Genomic DNA, 15,485 nt, shown 5'->3' on the forward strand with positions numbered 1-15,485 from the left:
TTTCCACTTCGTTAGTTATTATCTTTGTCACAGTGTAAGGAGTAATGTACCCATCTACTGAGACTTCCCATTAGTGTGGCAGGACAGGAATACATTATAGCTCCAGACACAGCCTGACAGAAGTCGTGCAGTGTCTTGCCCTGCTCTCCTCTGCCACAGAGTTATTTTACAACTGGAGCAGAAGACTCAAAACTTGCAAAAGTCTCCTTTACTCACAATACCTCTTAGAAGTTTAAAATGCTAGATTTAAAATCAGGTTTACCTCACAGATGTTCTTCTGAAACTGCAGTGCCTTACTGTTCTCAGGATTCGGGATCTCTGGATAAAATGTTTCTTTAATCCTTTAAGGAGGAAAGAAAGAACTTTTAAGTTACCAAGCCCTGAAACAGACTGCGAATACACTGAAGGGGTCAGGACATTTCCCTTTAATTCAGAATACTGAAGACATCTGGCATAAAAATTTAGTGTGTTATACTTTTGCTGAGTATTTAATGGAAAGAACAGCAAACCACTTTTTTAACTAGGGAACTTGATATGCCATATTTACGAGAAGCTGAAGATGGGATGTCTACCTGAGTGTTTGTGGGTAGCTCACAAATTACAACATATTGCCAGCTTATTTCCATTTTAGAACTATTTATAAACAGTACTCACTGGGAGACAGGCTCCTGTAAAACCTTTTTGCATTCCTAACTCTCCCTTATTTCCAACTTGATTTCAATTTCTTCCTCACCTTCTATGAGGTGTTTTTATCACCCCCTTTTATGCAAAGGTCTGTAAAAGCCCAACGACACCTTTGGGTATTTGCAGAAAACAAAGAGTAACACAAATAATGGAAAACCCTAGCACTGAAGCAAACACAACCAGAAGATCAGAACTGAATGCAGGCATTTACCATTCCCTCTTTCTATAGCAAAAGATGCTCGCCACCACTCCAAGCAGAACAACCACTGCCACAGGGATGAGAATTGCAATGATTAGTCCTACAGCTGGGGGGACAGAAAAAGAAAAAGACATTAAAGATATTATCCAAAGTTGCCAGCAAGGTTTATGCCTTTCCTAACAGTCCCACAGAGTACAGACCATTTCATCTAAGCGGAAACAGCCAACAGGGCCTGCGAACAGTGACCTATTCCGTAAACTTCACCTTTGCTGGAAAGGCAAAAGTCCATCTGTAAATAGAGCTGACTCAGTCATAGCTACTTCAGTATCAGCAGATACTTCTCTCTGATGCTTAATTGTGAAAGGCTTCCATTGCCACTGATTGCCACTGTTCTCAGTAGGCACTGGCATTGCACTTTCAGGTTACTTGAGCTGGCCAAATCTCTGGTAATGGCTCTTACAGGCCAACTGCACTGCACTGCACAAGTTGTGCTGCCTTTTAAATGGTTTACAGTGCTTCTACTCCCCAGGGTTGCTCTCTGATACATTCCCACTGTCTTTCTTCATGGATGTTAAGTGCCTTCATATTTGACTTTTTTTTGTGTATTTTAGTTGCACCCCAGTGTTTAGTCCTTCCTTCCACATGGAATACTTTTTTTTAATTCTTGTTCCCCAAAGTCAACATCTTTTTGTAACTGTCTTTCTGGGTTTGTTTCTGTCAGGGGATTGATAAATCTGAATTCAAAGCAGAGAGGCATCTGTTTATAATTCTGAAACTGGTAAATATTTCCACGATGTCTTTCTTCCCATCACGTATTAGCAGATATTCATCATGGGAAACTTGACAAGAACAACTAGCTGCTCGAGAAGAGTAAATTCAGGCTCCACCATATAGTAGTAGTTTAGAAGTTATTTTTCTTGCATAGGTTACCAAAAACCATGAGATAGCTGTAATAGGAAATTACTTTTTCCTCACTCTGAACTGTAACATTTTTGTGTTTAAAAATAAGCAACTAAATAAATTAAAATGAAAATTAGGCTGCAGGCCCAAAGTACATAAAGGGACCAGAAAACAAACAAACACTCATCTTTATACACATTGAACAGCCCCTGTGCTAAAGGACTTCAATGAACAGGGATATTCAACTTACAGTCTTCCTTTGTCACCACGTAGAGGCTGTTAGGAGGGCTCAACCCACCAGCCGTATAGGCTTGTAGATCCAGTTGGTAACTTGTTTTCCCTTGAAGATCAAGTATTTTCAAAGACTTTTTTGTTAGGTCAGTGATATTCTTAACTTTAAGTTCTGGATTCCCTGTTTGTTCAGAAGAAGAAAGAAAAGCATACCTTGTAAGAAAGGATTCAGAGGGACAGCCTCAGCATTAGCAAGACATTCTTGAAGTCAGCTTACTAAATCCGGAGAACTGTCTGTGTATAGAAAAACTGAAACAGAGAATCCTGGTCACGCTGCTTGGTTGTACTGCAGCAAACAGCACAGGCCTGTGTTAAGTTTTTTACTCTCATGCTTGTCCTCTTCTACTGATGTGAGTTACGCTTCAGACCTGTACAGAGTGTGCTCACAAGATGGGTACTGGAGGAATATAACCTATTAGACATAGCCACGTAACCTCCCCCATATGTTGTCCATCCGGGGCATCTGTACACAGGGCAGTGTGTCACACTGCCGCTTAGTCACTACACAGCTCCACAGCCTCAGTGAACCGTGTTTTTCCCCAATTTTTGCGTTATATTAAAAAACAACTGTGCTACCCACACAAGGAGCTGATTATTTCAAATGCCTTTGTCACATATCAGGGGCCAATTATACCAGTGACTAATGCAACTGAATTATGATAAAAACATTTTTTAAAAAGTGAAATTAAAGTATTAAGAAAAAGAAGAAGAAAAAAAAAAAAGCTTAAGCAAGGAAGTTACCATCTATAGATTTCATTTACCTGATTCCAAAAGTCTAGGCTTCAAGGCATCTTTTTCACCTTTCGCAAAGGAAAGACGATATCCCTCTAAAAAACCCTGACAATCCTCAATAGGCATGTCTTCCCATTTTACCAATATTGAATCTGAAGAAGTTTCTTCTACAGTAAAATTTGGTGCACGTTTCGGAGCTGCAGGGAGAATTATGAAGGAGAAAACTAGTAAGATAAACCCTAGCACTAAATGCTGAATGTGTGTAAGTGTTGCATAAATTTTATCTCAGGCCTTGCATGTTCAGCTTTTTCTTGAAGATCTTTCCCTCACTCTCAAGAACATACGAAAACACCGAGCAGGTGACACTACAAAGATACAAGTTTATTGCTCTCCTTGCTATTAATTACTGCAATATTACCTACTAACAGCAGCTGAAAGAAAAATCTCTTTTTGGGCCATCTTGCTACAGACCCATACACATAAATACCCTTCTTCCTGCAACAAACGCCAGAAGATTGCATAAACATTCAGAAGTTATAAATTGCCTAGCTTTTAAAGGCCTTAACTCTGTGATCACATAGCTTGTCTTCCAAACTTCACATTGCTGCCATGGAAATCTATTTCTGCTTAAAAGAACTAGGCTTAGTGGGTATTACAAGTCCTTACTGCAATTCCTGGACCCCACAGGTGTTACAGCAGGCGTTGTGTAAGGTCACGTAACAGGACTTCAAGTCTGATGTTACTACTGGTGCTGAACTCATGTTTATGAATGCATCCATTTTGTCTCGATGGTTATTTGACCAAAGGCAAATCTGATGTTTTAGAATAAATCTATACTCTTGTGCAAAGTGAATACATTTCTCAGTTTCTAATAAATTTCCTCCATGTGTCCAATGCACTCTTATTCCCACAAAAGCCTTTATCTTTTTTTCTTGAAAGCTTCCAAGTCTGTTGAGAATGCACATTGAAAATCCTTCTGGGAGACCGTACATTATTTTTACAAAGATGCAACTGGCTGAAAGCTGAGTTTCTGGTAAAATCGCCTTATTCTCACCTTCAACTTTAGGAATGAAATAAACAATGGTATTTTCAAGGGATCAGATTAGTTCAGCAGCAAAATTTTCCAAGCAAAGTATTCTAGCAGAAAACACATCAAACTTCAAGGGAAAATGGGTGCCATAGTTACAATACACTTTACACAGGAGCTGTTAAAGAGTAAGACAAGTTCAGATTCCTGGGAACAGAAAGCATTCAGCCACTAATGCATCTCCATGTAAGTAAGCCCTGCCCTGTATCACAACCACAGTATGCTGAAAGCGGTGAACTCAGTATGGGAAGTGCAATTCTCAGAGTGGTTTGTACCCTAGGGTCTAGTTCTGGTTTATAAAGTTCTTTTACGCAGAAATGTTGTGGACATCTTTTACTCCAAATGTGCTTTGACTTGACAAATCAACAGAAGCTGCCTCCTCTCCTGAAGAGGTGACCACACCCCTGTGGTTCACATTATAACTGTGCCTTCAGTCCTGAAGACCGCTGTGTACAAAGCAAACTTCTGCTCTGTGGTGGCAAACCCTATGCCACCATATAAGCTGGAGGACAGGGGGATATTTCATGCTGGGACCTGAAGTGGCTGAAGAAATATTACAACTATACACAGAGAACAAGCAGAAGTCAGTAGCACTGTATGGGGATTCTGGTCTCAATCTTCTGCCAACACTGAGCTAAAAATAGACACAGTCTAAATTCATTTTACAGATCCTGAGCGATAAAGTGCACTTACGCAGCTCTTTCGTATACCCAGTTATGTTTTTCAGTAACTGATATCCACTGGATTTGCAACCATATAGTGAAAAGTTGTATCTCACTCCAGGTCTAAACAGAGCTGTAAGAGAAAACCCGATAGTAAGAAGGTGTCACTTATGAAGTGTGATGCTTTTAACTTTTGTATGGCACAGACTTATATAAATATGTAATAAAAAATGAATCTTAGGCTACAGCATTAGGTATAAACACTATCCCTATTTGCAATTCTTATAAAAGAGAGGCCATCAGGTGTAGTTTAGGACCAGTAAGGAAATATAGGTCTTGGAGAAATTTTGGTTCTAAACAAATAGAATTCAAAACAAGCTACTCAAACTGCAAAAATTGCTCTTTCCATGAGGAAACACAAACTGAAATTACCAGAAACAATCTCTTTCCTTTCCACCCACAGCAGCCATGTAGATCCCACCTCCTCCTCAGAAACAAAAATGCATTTTGAAATACACAGACCTATTGCAACAACAGTACAAAAAAAAAAATCAGAGAACTCTCAAAAGTGATACTGAAACACTTCAGCAATGAACTCTAGGTCTGGAATGACTCCACAAAACCCAGAGAGTCATCAACCTTCCACTTTATATGTCTTTGAAGGAGGCATAGGTGTTTGATACATTGCATAAATAATTTACCACTCCTTGTGATTTCTGCAAGTCAATATTTTCACACTGAGACTCCATCAATCTTTTTCTAAACATGATGCCACTGTGGACCACTACAGAAGTCTAGTGGATCTTGCAGGAGTTTAGGTCCAGATGGAGAGATTCTCCCAGCAGGACCAAGCACAGAGGCAAATGTGCCAGCTTGAGCCCTGCCCTTGCAGCCTGGAAGCTCCACACTGCAAGAAGCATCACAGGAAAGAGCTCAGGAGTCGAGCAGTGCATTTAAGACAGACACAGTATTGTCTGCTTAGAAAAAGCAAGCTCTAGTCAGCACAAAGAAAAACAACATGGACACTGCATTGTAATTATAAGCAGGAAAACATATTGCCCCCTTGACAAAATTCACCCTCACCCTGACTTTCCAATGCACACAGTTCCAAGCTGATTTCTCTAATGGAGGCTTTATATGCTGAACTCTTCCAGAAAGCAAATATATATATCCTTTTAGGGAGCAGTGAAAAATCCATCATCTTTCTTGGGTCCTCTCCTTCCTCTTCTGCTCCTACTAGTCCCACCACAGCTGAGTCTCATTTCCCTGATCTGCCCACCAGCATCTAGAGACCTGGAATGTGCCCTGTTCCAGGAAATTTCAATTGCTGACAGCAAGCCAACACATGGAGGTCACACTTAAAAAAATCTGCCTGATGTAAAAACAACGGATTAGTCTTTCCCCCATCCTGAGCAAGGCTGTTTATGTTTAGAATCCAAATAAAACCCCAGACCCTAGATTAACCATTATGTGTTATGATGAATTAAAAATTTGTTCAGCGTAGCTAGAAAAGGTAATTTTCAAAATAGTTAATAAACGAAGGATGAGATGGTATTTGGCTTTGGCATGGCTACATAAGAAATTAAAATAAATGCAATGCTAAGAAGAGTTTCATTTGTATACACAAGCACACAGCAGTGCAACAATCTTTGATCTATAGTATTGGTAGTGCTATCATTTCACTTGCTGTTCAGGCTCTGACCAAGAAAGACTCACAAAAAAAACGATTTCTGACTTACCAGATTTTATCACTGCATCTGTTGTATTTGAAGGAAATTTCTGCCAGTCCACGCTGCAGGGTTCAGACCCAGATGAATGACACCATTTTACTATATAGCCACAGGTCATGTTGGGGTAAGAATTCCAAGAAATATAAATTCCATTCCCCATTGCCACGGCCCGATCTGTTTTGACATTGTCTGCGACAAAGACGACACAAAAATCCATCAGAGACTAGACACTTATCTGTAGTCCAGGCTGGAAGAAAGGCTTTCAGCCACAGCACAAAGGTTTTATAAACTGCAGTCATTTCTAAGAACAAGAAGTGCACTCCTGGTACTGTGAAATTTGAAGCGGTGCACTCAGCTATGCTTTGTGAAATGCTGGAAATCAGATGTAGCCTGCAGCAAATCCCACAGCCAGTCTTAAGTATGATGACAAGAAGTACTGCAGCTCAGGACTGGCTAAAAAAGCACTTTTTCAAGGTAAGGACTTACAGCAGATGGCAGGTTCAAATCTGACTTGACACCAATTTGGCAGGAGCCTGCAGCTATAAATTCCTGCTGTTATTTCATCTAACAGTTTGCTTTGTGTTTCTCTCAGACTGTCTTGCTGTCACTCGCCCAATCACAGACAACAATTACTCACTGGGAATCAACAGCAAAAGTTGAGTCCCCGGTGAGCTTTACGGAGATACCAGTCTCACCACCAGGGTAAACAAACAAACAAACAAACAAAAATTGCCTTGCTTTTAGTTCATATTTTTTGTTTGTTTGTTTCTGATTATTAAAGGCTTGGCTGCCCTTGAACTGATCAGACATGGGAATGACTTCTGATTCCTGCAGCTTTTCTCCATGGCTGGCTGTCAGACAGGACCCTGCAGAGCTAAGGGATGTTTTCCAAAGGCCATCACAACAGCTGTGGCCCCACAACAGATCTTCAAAAACAGTCTCAGGGTTTGAGTTTTTCTCATTTATGCTCCCTATTGAGTCTATTATTTCATGTCATTAAAGCTATAAACCATGGAAGGCTGAAGGGCAGTTTTTAAGAAGCAATGTTGTGAAAACTTCACTCTCACAGACAAGCTGTGAATGCTGTAGGACTGCCTTATTCTAAATAATTTTAGCATACAGCTAAGTGTACAATCCTTTTCTAGTTTGCTCGTGGCAAGAAAAACAAATACTTAAACAAAGACAAGTCAACTCCAGAATCTTTCAATACTTTTCCCTAAAAGCTATTACACATCCAATGAAATTACACTTCTATGATGCTGGAAAAGAACATATTTCTAATTAGACTGCTTTAATTTTCCTATTTACAGGGAAGACTTTTTAAAGGCTGTGAGCACAGACTCTCTAAAATGCTTAAATATACCACATTCAATATTATTTCCTGAGCCAGAAGACTAAGATTCACCCAGGACAGTACTGCTCATTTTGGGGTATTTATAGCTGCAATCTACAGTAGTAGAAATAACTACCAGCACTACAGCACTACTGCAGGAGGGGAGCCTGTAACAGCCAGATTATGTGCCCCAAACTCTGTACAGCACTTTGCAGAGACAGCAACAAATTAAGGCAGAGTACTCTTTGTTTGTGTTTTCAGTTTTCACAAAACCTCAACAGATCTCAAGCTTCAGAGCCACTGATCTCTTACAGACATTAAAAGCACTTACAGACTGCACACAGGAAGCAGCCAGAAAAGATGTTTGGGTAGAAATGTCATCCAGTTCAGTAAATGAGTCATCTTTCATGACTCCAGCCAGTGACTCAGACAATTCCTATACCAACTTGGGAGCAAACCTTCATCGAGTGCAAGTTGGGTAACACCAAGGAGAACCTCAGACACCCAAGTGCTCATTCCAAGAGAAAGCTATAAATGATTGCAAAGTTCCAGCTGCCATCAGCTGTCCCACACCACAAACCTATTACAGAGACCTCCCCAGCTCCCAAAGTCTAGTCCTCTTTCTGCTCAAGGAGAGCTACAAAAGCATTTTCATTCTCTTATCTGCCCTGTACTTTTATCTGTTCCTGTTAATTTTCCCTCCAGGGAGCAGATTGAGAATATATTTTTATGTCTTGCTGTTTTGGAGAAGCACAAAAAACATGAAGAGCAATGATTTTCTTTTGCATAAAAACAAACTCAGTTTTTCTCTCACTGTGAATCTCACTCAAAGCATGCTTCTTCCTGCAAGAGATGGCATTTTCTTATCAGAACCTGAGTTGCAAGAAGGGTGACTGCGATATCTGCTCTCTGGGTGGGGAAGAAGAAGCAGGACCATACATCCTCCAGGCAAACCAGCTAAAGGAGCCAGGGGTTTCGTCTTTGGGAGATTACACTCTTCCTGGCATGCAGAGAAGCATGGACTCTCAACAGTAATATGTGATATTATCTGCTCCACAAGCTCAGTGTTAAGAGCAGAAAATCATTATATGGCTCAGCTACTTTCCTTTACAAAAGCCCGCAGCAAGAGTGGCAGTGTTTTAATTGGGAAGCTGAAGTCCTACCTTCTTTTCAAACCCCAGCTCCCAGCACAAGGATGCCAACACTTTACTGGCCAGCCCAATTAATATTCTCCTGCAGAGCTCAGAGGCACTGAACCGAGAATTCCCTTCTTAAAAAGGCACAAAACACCACCAAATCCTTATTCTGATTCTCTTTGGCATCTAACACTTTTCAGCGTCTCAACAAGAATGCACAGAAATAAATCGAGCTCCATAAACATCAGAGAACTACACTAATGCTTTGAAGCTTCATCCTTGTTGTTCCTGGGAGGTCTTCAGGAAAGTGCAACATAGCTGCAGAGGCTGCACACTATCACCCTTCTTTTATGCAGAGAGCGCAATTAATTGGAGAGACACTACCCTAAGAACAAAGCAGTAATTTTTTCCTCCCATCCAGTAGAACTGAGTGGGAAAAAGAAACACAAACCAAATTCAAACAAACAAAGCAAGTATCGTCTTATTTTCAATCATCAAACTCAACAACACATTCTCCAAACTTTGAAGGTGCTTAGCTCTCCATTGGGAGTACTCACCACTTGGAAGTTCTACAGTTGTTATCCTTGAAGGAGGAGAAGAGCCTGCATGATTTTTGGCTACAACACTAACTACACAGTCATTTCTTCCAAGTTTTATCTCAGTACTGTTTGAGGGCTCTGTGACTTCTTTATACTCCAATGGTTTCTCTAGCAGGTAGCAGGAAACTTCATGAGACACTATTTTTCCATTGGCTTCAGAAAGGGATAAGGGCTATGAACAGACACAGAGCACATTACAATCAAAATGGAAAAGCCAACAAACAAACAAACAAAAACAAACAAACAAACAAAAATAAGGCATAGGATAATATGAATGTAACGTCTCAGTCATATCTGATGAATGCATAGGACTACCAGGCAGAAAAGACAGTTATTCAAGTGTAACTTTAGAAATTAATATATAAGTTTGTAAGTTTACTAGTTTTCCCTGGGATGTATTAAAAATTTAATTGTTCCAGTAAAATGCTTCTCAATGCAAACTTTACATTGTAAGACTTCAGTAACTTCCCGTTTGGGCAAATACTTATCTCAGTGGATAGTTATATAAAAAGTTAAAAAATATATATCTATTTACTATAAATTTCATTCATTTATAAATCTGTAGGAAAACAGATTTTCATAGTTAGATTACACAATATATTAACACTTTAAGTGTCCTATCTACCTTCCAGAAGATTTTTAGACTTTTTCCCGAAGGACTTCTCTCCCTCCAGATATCTGGTCCTCTTGCAGGAGCTAAGAAAAAAGAAGATTTTTTTTTCCAAGTTGCATACTAGACAATTTAATATCTATCAGAAAGCTGGCTTTTTAGATATCTGATTTTAAAAATACTTGGCTTCACAAGTTCCACACTTTATCATCAAAGAATTGAATAAACTTACGGGCTTCCAGTGTTGTGTGCTCCTCTATCCTGCTCCAGTCACTCCATCTCCAGAAGTGGTCAGCAGCCGAACAGCGTACCCTGAACCAGTATTTGGTATAGGGGTGCAGTGTGTTCAGCTGAGCTGTATAAGTCGAGGATTTTCCACCAGGCATGGAGACATTGTGCTGTTAAAAATTTACAGAATTTGACATGCTACGTATATATTTTTTTGTTTGTAGATTATGTTGAAAGCCAACACCTAAAACAGGTGGTATTTTCCCCCAAGAATACAGACTGTGTGAAAAAAAAAAAAAAAAGCTGCAGTCAAATCCTACATAGCTGTTGCTTGTCTAACTGATAGAAAGCAGTCTCTCCAAAGACACACAGAGCATACAGAGAAGCAGTGTGAGAACCCAACTATGCTTGGAGATTACTGAAATATGAAAGTATTTCCTATGCAGTCACCCTAAACAAAGGAAAAACACCTCAGATGTCTGTCAAAATGAAGTCATAAGTAGCACAGAAAAATGAAATATCAGTCAGTAACACTTCTGAGATATAAAATATGAAAAAGAGAGAGAACATGGACTTCATTTTCTCTGCTATAACTGTTCCCTAGAAGTGTAAGCCTTCAACAGGATGAACTCTGCACAGAGGAGCAAGCTGCAGCTTCCCACCAACCTTGTCTAGTCCCCCTCTCTTCTATAAGCTGCTCATGAGGCAAGCCAGGATTTCACCTTTGGTATTCAGAATCTGCACTCACACTGTGTGTGTGCACAGCAGACTGGGTGGACAGAAGACTTGCCAAAGGCAGTCCATCTGCACAAGAAGCTTATCATGCAACCTTCACGCTAGACAGACCTTCTTCCTTCAAAACATAGTATCCAAGTCCTACCCAGCTGACCTCTATTCACAGCTCTTACCACAGCACTACTCTCTCCTGTTATTCTTAAAATGGTGCAAGTCTATAGAACATTTCAGTTTCACGACTTCTTAAAAACCCCTAAGCCTGGGAATATGTTTTACTGATTCTAATTATAACACATGTGCATCACAGCTGCCAAAAACTGGACTCCAAGTGACTTTAAGCTGCAACTAATTGTGCATTTCTACAGCCAAACGACAACTTGAAAAATATAAAAAGGCCAACAATCTCTCATACGGATGGAGAAGCTTCTGAAAACATCCTCAAAATGCCATGTAAAAACCCGTAACAATTTCACAGCTACTTTTTTATTACAGAGGACACTCGGAGGTTTTTTATTAAGCAACCAAAGACAATGTAACAACGCTGTAAAAGCTTCTACCAAGCTGTGTGTGATGTTTCAAAATATCTGTAACTTAGGGCTCTGATGCAGGTGCAGCAAACTTTAAAGTTTGTAGCAGATGACCTTATCATCACTCACTGCTCCAGATTACTGACCTCATAGCAGTGCTCATAAGCAATTATGCACCCCAGGCTTCAAGCAGTGCAATTCAGGCTAAACAGAACTATGTAAAACTACTTTTTTTTTTTTTTTTGATTTTGAGCTGAGTTGGGGGTGGGTGATGCTCAAGCATTTGTTTCCACTGCTGACTGCTCCAGAAGCAGTAGCTGTTGGGAGCAGAGAAACACAGACAACTGTGAGTGAGGATATCTCACTACCACACCAAAATCCAACACAGCAGAGCTGTCAGAGCTGTTACTTACACGTAAAAGCCAGTTTCTTCCTCTGGTAATTCCCGATATCTATGATTTTCTCTGCAGTGCCTAGTCTCTGAGTACTACTTAGCACATCATTACAGAGCAAATACAAAAGCTTAAGGCTTCCACACTCTGAAAATGCTTTAAAAGCTTTTTAAAAATACTCTTATAAAGCATGCATTTACTACCACCCTATTATTTTAGAGACAACATATATAACAATTATGTTCAGTGTTAGCTGCATCACTTCTGTGGCTTGACTGACTTCATTCAAGGCTGTGCAATTAAGTGCAATTGGGTAAGAAAACACCCCTGCTAAAGATCGACCTGAGGAATAAGCATTGTTGAAAAGCAGCCTCTGAGGTTAATGTGCTCATATTATAAATTCAGGCTCTGTGCACTGAGACTGTGTAATTCAGCATCCACCTACCTGAGCTGGTCAGAGACACTCCATCTGAACACACGAACAAAGAATTTGGGGGTAAACCTCAGGATAGCTGAACAGGCAGTTTTGCCATTAGGCTTTCCCACTGACACAGATCAACCGCGTGCTAAGTTAGGCAATAAGGTTGAAGGGCTCCAGCCAGTGAGACAGAGCACCAACACTGGGCAGCAGCCGGAAACCCAAACACTAGGAATCTGAACCCCACCCAAAACCACCACCTCCTACCCAGAGGTCCTCACCAGGGATTTACCTACTGATACGCCAGTGAGAGAATCCTTCCCTATCCTGCCTCTACACCACTGACACACAAGTAGGTTTAGCAACTCTGTATTACAGCCACATACATGCCAAGTGCTGACAGCAAGCAAATGAAGTGTTCTCTGAGGGAAATGGGGGGGAAAAAAATAAACCAACTAAAGGTTACTAGAGGCAATCAGAAACAACCACTGTGGAAGTCTGCAGGGCAGCAGCAAAACCTGGAATGAATGCATGTTAATACAGCTTGCAACAGGAAGGACAGTCTGCACAGTTGGCAAAGACTGTTGTCTAAAGGGTCAGCATAAAGTACTGTGCATGAAGGTATGAATACACCTTCTCAAAATACCAAATAATACCATGGTTAAATTGACCTTCCCCTAAACTACCTAAAAACAACCAACATAAGGAAAGCAGGCAACAATGGAGACAAGGACAACTTTTTCTGATTTTACTAGATGAACTCCTAGTCATTACTGTATTCATCACTTAATAAGATGACCATAATGAAGCTCTGAAAAAGATCAATATTTGAGCCAAAAAAATAAATCAGTAAAAACAACACTTACCAGTTTTTGCTCAGAGTGACCATTGCTAATTTCAATTTGACACAGAAGCCTGATTTCAGCAAAACTGCCGTTTATAAACCAACGCAGATGGACGCTTGTAGAGCTGTTCCCAGAAACAGTTAACTTTTCCGGAGTTTTTGGATGAACTTAAAAATTAACAAAAAACAAACAACAACAACAGAAAACACTTATTGTAAGAAAAAATCATGTCAGTTTAGAAAAAAAATGTTTTTAAAAGATTGAAGAGAATCAGAAGAATAAATAAATTATTTGATTAGCACCTAGAATAGCTGGTGCTTCAAAGACACCTGCAAGCAGCCTCATTCCTAAAACGCTTCTTAGTTATCAAATGTGAAAACAAATTTACTTAAGCTGCATGTTATGGGCATGCGTGATAAGGAGCCGGAGATGCAGAAAAACATTTCATCTTCTACTTATTTCATCAAAACAGTGAAACACGGGCTATTTCAGAAGACCACAGTGACACGTGAAATTCACCCAACCTTGGGAACTTTGCAAGTTAGAACTTAAAATCTGCAGACTAGGACAGGGAAGGACTCCCAGATGAACTCTCCTTGTCCCAAACTCCCTCCATGCTAAATTGACCTGCCAGTTTACTCTGACAATTGCAGTTTCAAGGTAGTTGTTGTTAGGAGACAAACAAAAAAATGCACAAACTTGAAATGCAAATTCAGTTTTTCAGATAAGTTGGCTGAACGCTGTAAGTATTGTGAACCCTTGAATACTAAGCTGTGGTTGTGGAGACAGAAAAGGATGGGGAAGAGAGTCAGCACCAGAAAGGTGGTCATCTTCTCTCTCTCCTTGATTATACTGAGTGTGCAATGAAGTAAGTTCACAACTGCAGATGATCAGGCTATTATCAACAGCAGGTAATGCTTCTGCTATTTTCTTTTAGATCCACTTCTTTATGCTTCAAATGCTTCTGATGTAAACCTGAATAATTCTTTGCCGTATAAGCAGACACTGAAATACAGGGTCACTCACAGTTCATAAACTTATGTCTAAATTTTAATTATTAATGCATAATAGAGTACGAAGCAGCACATAAACAGCAGTTGCTCATTATTAGATCACTAGCAGCATTTATCCATACAGCATTGTATCCAATCTGGTAGCACTGTCGGGGAGTACTGGAATCTCCTTGTACACCTAATCTTGCCTCAGGACATGTCCTAAGCTTTCTTTTCTTTTTTTTAAGTTCATATTATCTAAGGAAGCAGAATACTTGTGACAACAAAGCAAAATAATCACAAGCAGACCATGTCAGATTTCTTCCAAACCCCAAACAAACAAATGTCTAGCATGCAGTAACCGTATCTCTTTCCCTTTATAACTCTTACCTCTCTGACTTATATCAACCAAAAGTGATGCTTCTGTTTGTCCAATAGGATTTGAGACACCTAATAGGAAATTGTAGGTTTTTTGATCAGCCAGTACTGGAAAGCCACAAACACGCTCTTTGTTCATTTCATTTACTTCACAGGAAACATTTTTTCCAGATATCCTACAAAGCAAAAAAAAGTGGGGAAACAACTTATTTTTTTAACAAGATATTTTCTAGCAACAGTCAGAAGTCTAGACTGAAAACAGCACAGAACAATGGATTCACTGACACACGGCTTACAGAATGATTGCAGTGACATATCTAATACCTCAACACAGGTGAAAGTGGCATCAGTCATGACTTGCCCTGTTCTCACGTGAAACTCCTCTTTCACTAGCATAACATTTCCATCCTCTCACCTCTCAAAGGCTTGGAAAACGGGTAGGTCCTGTAAAACCACCTCACAAGCCACGACTAAGACTCTGATTTGAAGTATCTTTGTTCAGATCAGCATACATTTGCATTGGAATTATGTTCTTAATTGCCTTCTGAACTAAGGAGATATGACATATTACATCTTTCTATGGGCCCTGCCAAATGTAAACTAAGATTTGTTGCCTGGGTTACATCCACTACTCTCAGCCATTTTTAAATCAAAAGCAGGAGAGGCAGTCTGGTAACACCCAAGACTAGAGCTACATCTTTAAGGGTAAAAACCAGAGTGTCTACGTCTATGTCTATGTCTACGTCTATGTATGTATATGTATAGGAGTTGCTTTAATTACAATCAGCATAAACCTCTCATTCAGTTGCACAAGTTCAGTTTCCTCCTTTGGGCTTTTCTATTGGTGTGTGTTCTAGCTGAGTTTTGAGCTTTCTCCATGCCACATTCTCATTTCAATAGCTCAGTGTGGGCTGAGGACAAGGATGAGAATATTTACCCCGAAATGCATCATATTCATTTCATCACAGCTTTGGACTGTGCAAAACAAGCTGGAACTACATCCTCAC

The 15,485-nt window shown here is 39.9% G+C and overlaps 1 protein-coding gene across 3 annotated transcripts in view; it reads right to left on the minus strand.

The window, feature by feature from the left end:
- LOC308185127 (leukemia inhibitory factor receptor-like) overlaps positions 1-15,485 on the minus strand; it is a 91,181-nt gene that overhangs the window by 8,017 nt on the left and 67,679 nt on the right. For all 3 annotated transcript variants that reach the window (XM_080572869.1, XM_080572870.1, XM_080572868.1), the window contains exons 10-20: positions 14,491-14,654; positions 13,130-13,275; positions 10,196-10,361; positions 9,979-10,049; positions 9,312-9,525; positions 6,295-6,474; positions 4,587-4,688; positions 2,836-3,003; positions 2,034-2,195; positions 896-989; positions 263-341 (exon numbers count right to left, since the gene is read on the minus strand). In XM_080572869.1, the coding sequence (XP_080428995.1) occupies positions 263-341; positions 896-989; positions 2,034-2,195; positions 2,836-3,003; positions 4,587-4,688; positions 6,295-6,474; positions 9,312-9,525; positions 9,979-10,049; positions 10,196-10,361; positions 13,130-13,275; positions 14,491-14,654 (1,546 nt within the window). The remainder of the gene's footprint in view (positions 1-262; positions 342-895; positions 990-2,033; positions 2,196-2,835; positions 3,004-4,586; positions 4,689-6,294; positions 6,475-9,311; positions 9,526-9,978; positions 10,050-10,195; positions 10,362-13,129; positions 13,276-14,490; positions 14,655-15,485) is intronic.

The sequence above is a fragment of the Anser brachyrhynchus genome (genome assembly GCF_964034855.1).
Source record: "Anser brachyrhynchus genome assembly, chromosome: Z".
Lineage (NCBI taxonomy): Eukaryota > Metazoa > Chordata > Aves > Anseriformes > Anatidae > Anser > Anser brachyrhynchus.